General features: G+C 46.1%; 1 protein-coding gene across 1 annotated transcript in view; it reads left to right on the top strand.

Annotated features, from left to right (window-relative positions):
• Nucleotides 1–6,534, top strand: part of TBC1D13 (TBC1 domain family, member 13) — a gene marked incomplete at its 5' end in the record, with an annotated part of 7,871 nt that extends 1,337 nt beyond the window's left edge. The window contains 7 exons of the mRNA XM_010182839.1: nt 989–1,071; nt 1,230–1,389; nt 2,193–2,400; nt 3,106–3,269; nt 4,782–4,942; nt 5,170–5,227; nt 6,266–6,534. Coding sequence (XP_010181141.1) covers nt 989–1,071; nt 1,230–1,389; nt 2,193–2,400; nt 3,106–3,269; nt 4,782–4,942; nt 5,170–5,227; nt 6,266–6,328 — 897 coding nt within the window. The remainder of the gene's footprint in view (nt 1–988; nt 1,072–1,229; nt 1,390–2,192; nt 2,401–3,105; nt 3,270–4,781; nt 4,943–5,169; nt 5,228–6,265) is intronic.
• Nucleotides 6,535–10,411: the final 3,877 nt, after the last annotated feature.

Below are 10,411 nucleotides of genomic sequence, written 5' to 3'. Positions count from 1 at the left end.
TCTGGGAAGTCAGGTCATGGGTGCCCTCAGAGTGGTGAGGGGCTGTAAAGGAGGCAGGAAAGTCAAGTTGGACCATGGCATGGAAGGCAGGAGACTCACTTATTTCTAATTCTGCTGATGACTTTTTTCTTAATTGACTGTTTTCTGCGTCCTTTGGCTTTTTCTTTCTCTGAAAGCACTGTTAAGAGTGTGTGTGTTGAAGGGAATGAAGTAACTCATCAGAAGAGACTGTAAAATGATCCAGCTGCTTCCACGACTGGCCCTCAATGTTAACTTCTCTGCTAGTGTGCATCATCTGTGCTACCATGATCTCTGGGGGCCTTGGTGCTGTAAAACTAGCATGATTGTAACACTCCACACATCAGCAGGTTACAGGGACCTTTGAATCTCTTGGAATACTGCTCTTTTTTTTTTTGTCTTGCTTGATAACTTAGCATGGATCTTGATCTGGAGAGCGGAAAGTGTGTGTGGAGGGGGAGGACCAGGGATATATATATTTCCTTTTTCCTGGGGACAATGGTGGTGCTTAATCAGCCTTCTCAGAGCTGAGCTAGAGGGGGATACTTGTAATTAATAACCACAGTGCTTAAGTACTGTGTGGGTGGGTAACTCTTACCTAAGTACAAAGACCGTCTCCATTGTACAGATTGGAGCTGCAATCGGGAATCATCTTGACGCACGCCAGGATACGTGGTTTGGGAACAAAGTCATTAAGAGGGAGGTGAAGAGGGGTTGGAAATGTTGGCTTCTGTCTGTCTTGAGTGAACCTACACGCTCATTTGTTTCACAAGCTCTGATCTGCTTCCTGTGTACTGTCTGGAGAAACAACACTAAATGTAGCTAGTGAGAGAAAAAAATCAAACCTGCTGTGTTAGGAGCGGGCTGGTACTAGATGGCAGAGGGACAGCAGTAATGTTAAATCGCTGTATATTTACTGAGGATTTTGATACGTGTGAAACATGCTTGGTCTGTTTGTTTATTTCTTTAGCCTCTCAATCCAAACCCAGACAGTCGATGGAACACTTACTTCAAGGATAATGAAGTGCTTCTCCAGATAGACAAAGATGTCAGGTGTGTGAGGCATAATGACTCAGGTTTCTGAACCCAAGTGGTTTGTTTAACACTTTGTACTTTGAAAACGAAGTTTAATATTAAACTAAGCCTCCCATTCAACATGGGGCATGTACTTCCTTCTTCTCATGCCTGATTTCCTTCTGTATCCATCCTAGGAGGCTGTACCCTGACATGGCATTCTTCCAGCGCCCAACGGACTACCCTTGCCTTTTAATCCTGGACCCCCAAAATGAGTTTGAGACGCTGCGCAAGCGGGTGGAGCAGACCACACTCAAGTCACAGACGGTGGCGCGAAACCGCAGCGGCGTTACAAATGTGAGATCTAGCTGGGGGCTGTCCGTGGGGCAGCTGATAAGGGGAAGGATGTTTCTTGGGCTTTTTTCTGTTTCTCTCTGCTTGTATGGTGGAATTGGGCAAATTCCCCAGCATGTACTGTGTATTCTGGTGGTGATACAGCTCTGTAGAACCAGTCGATGTGTCTGATGGTTGGTAGGAAGTTACAAGGTGTATTTAATTTTAAGGGTTATTTTTTCCTGACTTCTGGTGGAAGTTGGAGTTGCAGGAAGATGAGAGCATTTTATGCTTGACGTGTGCCTTTCTGTATGGGAACAAAACACTGAAGGGTTAATTTATTGAAGTTGAATTTACATAGTGTTTCAGAACTGAATTTCCTAAATGTGCAGTTAGGAAAAGAGCTGGGTATCCTCTGAAATGCGTGTTGCCTCTTTCCTCTTTCATGACTGTTACAGTACGAGTGCCACATGCGGTTGGGGATGGTGGTTTGCTACCGCAGCAGATCTATACTTTTCTTCACGCTACTAACAAAGAAGTGGAACTGCTGCGGTTTTGTACGGCATGGAATGAGGTGGCGCAGTGATTCAGGGGTACTGTCTGTTGCTGCCGACTGCTTTGTTCTTCAGGGATAGCCTGCACAAGGACTTCAGTGCCTTTGTGCTCTCCAAGTTCTTTGTCTTAGTTTATGTGAACACCTGCCTGCTTGGTATAAGCTGCCTAAATCTTTTGGGGAAGCTGTGTGTATTAAAAGCCATTTTGTCACATGTACAAAACTGTGCCAGTTGGTTACCCTGAGTCAACCGCAGTCTCGCCTTGCTCTTCAGGTGAGCTCCCCTCTTAAAACGACTCCTAGTTCTCTGAGCGAGTACGAAGTCCTGCCCAATGGCTGTGAAGCTCACTGGGAAGTGGTGGAGCGAATCCTGTTCATCTATGCCAAGCTGAACCCCGGGATAGCGTACGTTCAGGGAATGAATGAAATCGTGGGGCCTCTTTACTACACCTTTGCTACAGACCCTAACAGTGAGTGGAAAGGTGAGAGACTCTTTTGGCCACTCAATGGCTGTCATGCTGCATTCTCTCTGCATAATAAAGAACTGTTTTGGGAATAAGACTGTCTTCAAACAATTCTGTTTTGACTGATCTGAACCAAAAAGCAACTACAGCAAGAGATGAGTTTGGGGACCACAGCAAGTTGATAGAAGCTGAATGGGCTGTGAGTGGTGAGGACACGAGAAACAAGGATTTCTGAGGAGGTTTTGTTTGTTTTGCGTGGATCTAAGCTGCACTTCCTGGAACACAAAATCTCTATAGAAGTTCTTGTTTGCTTGTACTATCTATACCTGGTAAAAACAGAATGGAATGGGAATACTTTGCCAGTTGCTTCTACTTCACAGGAGCTCCAAGGGTGTGTGCTGATGGTGGGGTGAGCAGATGGTGGTTTTGGGCATAGATAACTGGTTTGTGACCCCAGGTCATGGTGACCTTGTGTTGCACACAGGGTCTGTACTTGCAGTGGCTCTGTAGATGTTTCTAGTGAAAAAAAAAACAAACCCCAAAAAACTACATGGTGTCTCATCTTGTCCCAGAGCAAGCAAGCCAAGATCTTGTGAGATCTGCTATTTGAACGCAGTACAGCAACCAGATTATGGAGTAAGAACACTTCTAAGTCTCTGTGCCTCTGTCAGTGCTGCTTCCTCTATTCGTCCATCTTTCTCTTTTTTTTTTTCCTCCTCCCAGAACATGCTGAAGCAGACACGTTTTTCTGCTTTACCAATCTAATGGCTGAAATTCGGGACAACTTCATTAAGAGCCTGGATGATTCTCAGTGTGGTATTACCTACAAAATGGAGAAGGTCTACTCCACCTTGAAGGAAAAAGATGTGGAGCTGTATTTGAAACTGGTGAGGAGCTGGGTGTTTCTCTGAGTCCCGGTTGGAACGCAAGGAGTGGAGCTTAGTAGTGCCTTTAAATGTCAGCTGGTTTTGTTAAACTGTGCTTGAATAGAAAGGCTGAGAGAGTGTATGAAGGGCTTTGCCTATAGGATATAGAAGCTCTTTATCTGTGAGCTGAAACAGCCTTTCCTTGGAGTAAGCTGAGAGCAAGCTGACACAGCAAGGCTTTCCTCCGCTGCCTGACTGAAAGCAAACAATAGTTGTTGCACAGCTGCCAGCAGTGAGTCTGAAGTGACTTGGCCATGGTCTCTGATCACCTGGGTTGAGGTCCAGTTGCAGTTGGGTCTTTACACTCTTCTAGTTATCAGGAAAAACATGAGCTTTACTGTAGGGTTCCTTGGATTTAAGGCTGCAGGAATTGTCTCTCTGTCTTTAAGAACAAAACAAAAACCAGTGCCCTCCGCCTCCTCCACGCACACTTCTATTGCCACTGTCTGCCCTGACAGCACTAACTTCAACTGCATGAAGATCATTCCAGAAGTAAATTGAAATCCAGCAAGCTGGACCATCCCACTCACCTAATTCTATCATTCCCCTTCGTCCAGGGGTCTCTGAGTGCCTTGGGTTGATGTGGGTTTTGTAGAACATGTAGAAAGCAGCTTTTGTTGAAAACACCTTCAGGTCTTATAGTTCATTTAGGTTGAAAGTCCAAGAAGAATTTGGAAGGGAAAGCTGTTCTTGTTACTCAGAGGGGTTTTTTTGCGTGTGTGTGTTTAGAAAAATCAGGATATATTTCTTCTATAATCCAAAAGATGGTTTGCCAGTATAGAGAAGTGACCCACGGTGTTGGCTGATGGCTGATGCAGTGGGGAGAAAATAAACTGCTTTCAGTTTGCCTGGCAGGAAATGGTCTTGGCCATGCAGCAGCTGGTCCTTAAGAATATCAGCGGGATTCTGAACTTAATTGACCTTGATTAAACTTATGGTCCCTTGGATTTAACAGCAGAAAACAGGAAAGCTTCAGTCTAGAAGTGCTTACAGTATGTTTTGCTGACCATCAGTGTGAACTCTGTTCCATCGTTGTTTCTTTTTGTGAATAGTAAACCTTTTGATAAATACAGGGTTTCTGGAAAAGAGAGGAAATCCTGACAAAACAGTGCCTCTGCTAGAGGGGGAGGGCTGCAGCTTTGCAGATAAAATGCTGTTCAAATGGGACATTAAAATTACTTGGCAAGTTCAACAGAACTAACACAAATAGTGCCTTTAGGAAGAAAAGCTGCTTTTACTCCACGTTATGGACAGAGGAGCATTTTCTGCCTTGTCTGTAGACGTGGAGCATGGCTGCATTTAAGATCTCTGTCTAGCTTGACTGTGAGAGCCTTCAGAGGAGGCGGTGGGTTTGCTGATGTTGCAGTGTGAGTATAGCAGGGTGGAGAGCGGGATGGCAACGTGGGGCGCATCTCTTACTTGTAGGGAGTTGGGGAACACATATTGATTTTTTGCCTGGTGTGTGTCTGACAGCAAGAACAGAACATCAAACCCCAGTTCTTTGCCTTCCGCTGGCTGACACTGCTCTTGTCGCAAGAGTTCCTGCTGCCAGATGTCATCCGTATCTGGGACTCCCTCTTTGCCGATGACAAGCGCTTTGATTTTCTTCTGCTCGTCTGTTGTGCCATGTTGACGTAAGTACGGAGGTGGCCTTCCTGCTCTTGCCTTTACATCCTTTACCTAAATTTGTGGATCCACGAGTCTTCTGTAGCCATGTGATAAAGCATCTGGTAAATCGGTTATACTTGTTACAGTGGCAGCAGACGTGTTTTCAAAAGCCTCTCTAAGGGCACAGTGTAGTCCGTTTTTAAAGTTTCTCTGTAAAGAGTCAAAAGTAGTTGGAATAATTTCCATCTTTCAGACTAATCCGGGATCAGTTGCTGGAAGGAGACTTCACTCTGAACATGAGGCTGCTACAGGTAAAGTTTCAATATAGTGGGCATGGGGAGTGATTTGAAGAGTCTTGAAATAGTACTGTGAGAGGATGATGGTCGGGGTAGGCCTGGCTGAAGAGAAGTACCAGATTCCTGATGGTTGCATGCAGAAAAATCTGAAGGTGGATCTTGCAGCATGCTCACTACTGGAAGTAGGAATCTTTGCATGCTGTGGTCCCCACCACCCACTGGGAAACTGAACTTGTGACAAATCACTACTCTGACTTCCTTGGTGATGGTGTCTCTGGTCCCTGTGCCACTAACCAGGTTTTTCACTTCCACATGTAGAAGTTGGCTGTATGCTTTCTGTTTTGTCTTCCTAGCTCTGTATGGATCTCTTCTCCTTCCTCCCCATTTTTAGAGCTATAGTAGCAATGGGCCCTATTTCAGAGAGTAATTTTCCTTCTCTGTTCTTCTCTTGGTGGGGCACGGTGCTGCTGTCTGGAGCCCAGCATTGCCATTAAAATAAAGCCACCTTTTGCTCGTGCACTCATTGTAGCCTACAGAAATTGTCACAGAGTAGAGGTTTTTAATGTCTTTTGGTTTGCAAAAAATTTAGTATTTTCCAGCAAAGATGTGAAACCATGTGTAACAGTGTTACATTTGTTGTCCAGAGGCTTTTGTTTAGTTCTGACATCTGAGAGCCCAAGGTTGAAAGCTCCTGTACTGCACAGTAGGATCTCTGATTCTGCCAGTTCCTGCTTTGGGCTGTGCAAGATACTGGCTTTGATAAGGTTTTCTGGCATGAAGATAGCCCTTGTAGTAGGCCAGCTTACTGTCTCCTTGGAGGAGAAATTAAAAGAAACAAACACACACCCCCCTGCACACACACAACCTTCTTGAAGGGTACTGAGGCTTGATCAGTTACAAAACAGGAAACTTGGCTGTTAGGGGAGTAACTGAACCTGGTAGTACATTATAACAGGTCAGGAATGCTGTTGTCGAGGTTTTCCCTGCTTAAGTGAAACAATGTGTGCAAGAAATGCTAGTTAGTCACTTCTGCCACTTTGTTTCTTGACATAGGACTATCCTATCTCTGACGTTCATCTGATTTTGAAGAAAGCAAAGGAACTTCAAGATTCCTAATAGCCCGTGAACCTGACCAAAGGTGTCAGAAGCTGTATGGCAGCAGATCCCAGGAGACTCCCCCATGTGGTGTGATGCATTCAAGCTCCTCCTGGTCTCTGCAGGACTTCAAGTTTTGTGTTTGGGCTACTGGCCACCTTGAAGATTTCCTTCTACTCTATTTATTAGGTCAAGGACTGATTACTTCCCCATCTACTTGGGTTCTGCACTCCAGATTTTTTCAAATCTCAAATGCCTCTGTGCTGCTAAAAGCAGTTCTTTGAATCTTTTTAAAATGACTTTAAGTTTGGGGAGAAAGAAACCATCTGTCTGCATATCCCTGAAGGGATGGACTCCTGTATCATGGAAGTAACACGTGGAGTAACTTCTGATGGGAAAGGGACAGGCTGAGTCTGTTGATTTTAGTGGGTGAATATAGAAGGATCTTCCTCCCGTGAACAGAATGTATCCCAATGAAGTCCCACATCCTGCGATTCAAGTAGTTTCTGGATTCTTCTACTTTGTGTCTGCACTTAGCCATGTCTGGGGTGTGCAGAGAAGAAGATTGCATCAGCTTCTGGTGATTGTTGTCTGACATCTGGTGGTTTGGACCCTTTTGCCTTGGGAAAGAGACCTTGAGAAGCTGAGATGGGAGGACGTGATTACAGCTGGCAGCTTTGTGCACTGAACCTGCCTGAATCCAGAATCGCCTTATCAACAAAGTCTCCTTGAAAGCAAGACTGTGGTGGTTTGAATCAATGAGTGAAGTGTGCTTTGAAGTCAAGCCTTATTACGCACAGCCTTAGAGCAGGAGCTTGTTGCTGCAAGGAGGCCTCACGCTGCTTTCCTGGCTCTGAACTGGAGCATATCTGGCTACAATCAGGATTCTGGAATACAAGAAAGGGGCACCTGGTCACGCTCAATGAAGACAGCTGTATTTGAGGGCTTATGCAAGAGTCGTGCTGGGGTTTTCTGCCTCACTGGCTTGCATAATATTACTGTGCATAGGCTCTGGTCACAGTAACCTTGATGTTGTCTCATAGTACTTCTTGCCAGGAAGAGACATGGTACAGGTCCGACTTAAAAGCAAAAGTCCTTTTCTGGTGTAATCCAGTGGTCATACGAGCATTTTGGTCATTCGCTGACTGCTGGGGCTGATCCACTTTTCTGTGTACTGGTTCTGTTGGAGTCACAGCCCTGGGCTGGACACTTGTTCCTTGTGAGAGTGAAACTGCAGCATTTCAAATACAGTGGAGCAGGTTCAGGTGAACATTGACCAAGACGAATTACAGAGAGAACTGCTAACCTGCCAGCACTGTCGAGCTGCTCAGAAACTGTAATCCTGAGAGGGAGAAACTGCCAGCACCCAGGTGCAGAAGCTCTTGAGTGAACACTAATCCAGCGTGCTTTTCCCTTCCTTCCTGTGCTGCGCTGGCTCACCTCTACATAGCTGTTTGACACTGCAGTTTTCGGTATTTATGGATATTGATTTGTTAAAGGTCAGTCTCTGTAAGATCTGCTTAAGCTGCTGATGGCCTAGAATCACCCTAGCAGGAGGGATGCTGACAGCCTTCAGCTTTTTCACTAGTTGTTATTCCCTTCACTGAAGGCCAGTTCTTTACAGGCTGCTGCAATTCTCACAAGGGTGGGTAGGGAGCCCAGAGGACAGGTTGAGAAATGTGCTTGTGTTCTTACTGGCAATCCCAAGCAATTTCTCTGCCTCTTCAGAAGAAGCTCAACTCTGGTGCAGCCAGGTATTGCTGCTGCGGTGGAGCAACTGCAGACTTAAAACAATCTGTAATTAATACTTGTGGCTAACAGTGTCTGTCTCTGCTGCAATCCTTTCTAGAGGGTAGAGTTTTCCTCCAGGAAATATGGAGCAGATAGACCAGGACAGCCGTGTGATGAAGCATCCTGTCTGCTCTAACCGTTTGATGGATGCTCTTCCTGCCTTCTGTGGCTGAGCTGTTCCAGGTGGCCTCATGGTTCCAGCTTTTGGGTACCCTGGACTAGAGAGGCTGGTGGCCAGACCACGTGCGGCTAGCAGGTAGGCACAGATGTAGAACCAAAGGGTTGAACTTTTAGGCAGAACTGGACCTCCTCTAAACACTCCTGCCCCAGAGCTGCTCCAAAAACTGCCGTAGCTCTCTCACATTCCACGTACAAGCTCTGCTCCCCAAATACCTGGGCTGTCCATTTTGGGACCCTCTGACAAGTGCAGGGCTCCCTTAGGCTGTATTTTCTCACTGGTAACAGGAGCATCCACGAGGGTTCCTGCTCTGAGTAGCCAGAAGTCTCCTTAAAACAACCTGAGAAGGCAGCAGGCAAACTGGGATTAAAGCACTGCTTGTAGATGCACTTCTGTTTGTTTTCAGAGTAGTGTCTGGGTCTTGAGGTTGACCTCCTGCAGAGGAAGACACTGGAGAGGTGGCTACACAAGCAGTGGTGCAGGCACGGGCTGCTGCAGGCTGGCTGTACTGGTGTGATGCTGTCACCTCCACTTCTGGCTGCTGAAGGGCTTATACTGTGCCACCTTAACTTCTCTTCAGGGGTGTCAGTAAATGCTTTTAAAAGGAATCTGTGGTGGTTTAATGGGATGCAATGAGAGCTTTGGCTGATGGAAAGGTTATCTGGGATAAATTCTGCAGCCTTATCTGGACTGTGGCTGCTAAACTGCTCGAGTTCTTCTTTGGAGAGAGCTTGTAACAACTTTGATACACCCAGACAAGCTGGATTCTACATGAAAAGCTGTTTTATGTCACTCCTTATCCCCTCCTGTGTGGTAGGACTTCTGTCCTGCTATTGAAAAGGGCTGTTGAAAGGAGTTGTACTTTTCAATTACTTGGGACATCTATTTCTTTATCCCAATACTTTCTCTTTTTTTTTTTTTAAGAGCAACACTAGATTTTCTGAGGAGAGAAGAGAGATTTTTAACTTGTAACCAGCTTTTTGTCTCCTCATGAGTTTCCTTGGCTTCATTCCTCAAAAGCTTTTGCTGATTCTTTTGTTGTTGATGAGGTCACGCAGTATTTAAGTAAGTAGTGGTTCCTTGCTTGTGTGGCCCAGTAACAACTGCTCCACCCTTGAGAAGTTTCCACCTCTGATTCCTTTCAGTCCTCATCTGCTGCAGGAGCAGTGAGGTTGGCTGAAGCAGCAGGACTTTGGGTCAGGAGGTCTTAATCTGGGGTGCCTTGGGGACCCCTTATTTCATAGGGGCCTAAACAGAGGATATTTAAATAACTCTTGTGATGTGTTCCTCACGGACAGGACTACTGCCAGGCAGGGGAAGGGGGAGATAATAACAGGACACTGTGCTGGATGTGGGGAGAAATGAGCCTTCCCTGGGAGGAGGAGGGCTGCTCTACCTGCACCTCGCTGTAATTCAGGTTTTGGGAAACTTTGTGGCTTTGCCAAATGAGGGTAGAAGCAGCAGGATACTGGAGATCAAGTCATTGATGGTGGTTACTCAGAACACTGGTTTCGAGGTTGAATTTTGTGACCTCACTTAGAATTATTCACACTTTGGCAGTGAGTGGAATGAAGGCCAGAAGTTGCTCTGGGGGAGTCTGGGGTGTCTGGGAAGGCGGAGGCAGTTTTCCCTCAATGTCAGTGACTTTGTTTTAGCCGTTTGGAGCACTCCTTTAAAATGCCCTTTGCCCGAAAGAAAGGAACAAATAACACTTTTTTTTTAACCTTGTCTGGAAAGGATTGCCAGAGCAGGGTCTAGAGAACACTTCATCACTCTAAAACTCCTTCTTTTACGCTTCTTTTTAAACACTATTTTTATAACACTTCCTTTAACGAAACGGGTGGCTTTGTGCACGCATCTCCCGTGGGTGATGTGACTGGCTGGGCTGCGGTTGGAGTTAACGCTGCTGCAGGTGATGACTACAGTATTTCTAAATGACCTCTGCGATGGTGGCTGGGGGGAACCAGGGGCCGGCCGTGCCCGGAGGTGGCCATGGCCTCTGTTCGGGGGTCCCCGCTGACTGCTCCGCTCGTTATTTTTGTACTTTCTCCTTCGTGGCCTGCGAGACTCTCGTTTAACGCCGTTCTCTCATTTGTCCTAATAAAATGGTTCCTTTGCACACCGCTGCTGCAGCC

The sequence above is a fragment of the Mesitornis unicolor genome, unplaced genomic scaffold, assembly GCF_000695765.1.
Source record: "Mesitornis unicolor isolate BGI_N332 unplaced genomic scaffold, ASM69576v1 scaffold17614, whole genome shotgun sequence".
NCBI lineage: Eukaryota > Metazoa > Chordata > Aves > Mesitornithiformes > Mesitornithidae > Mesitornis > Mesitornis unicolor.
This window is presented reverse-complemented; position numbering and strand designations above follow the sequence as displayed.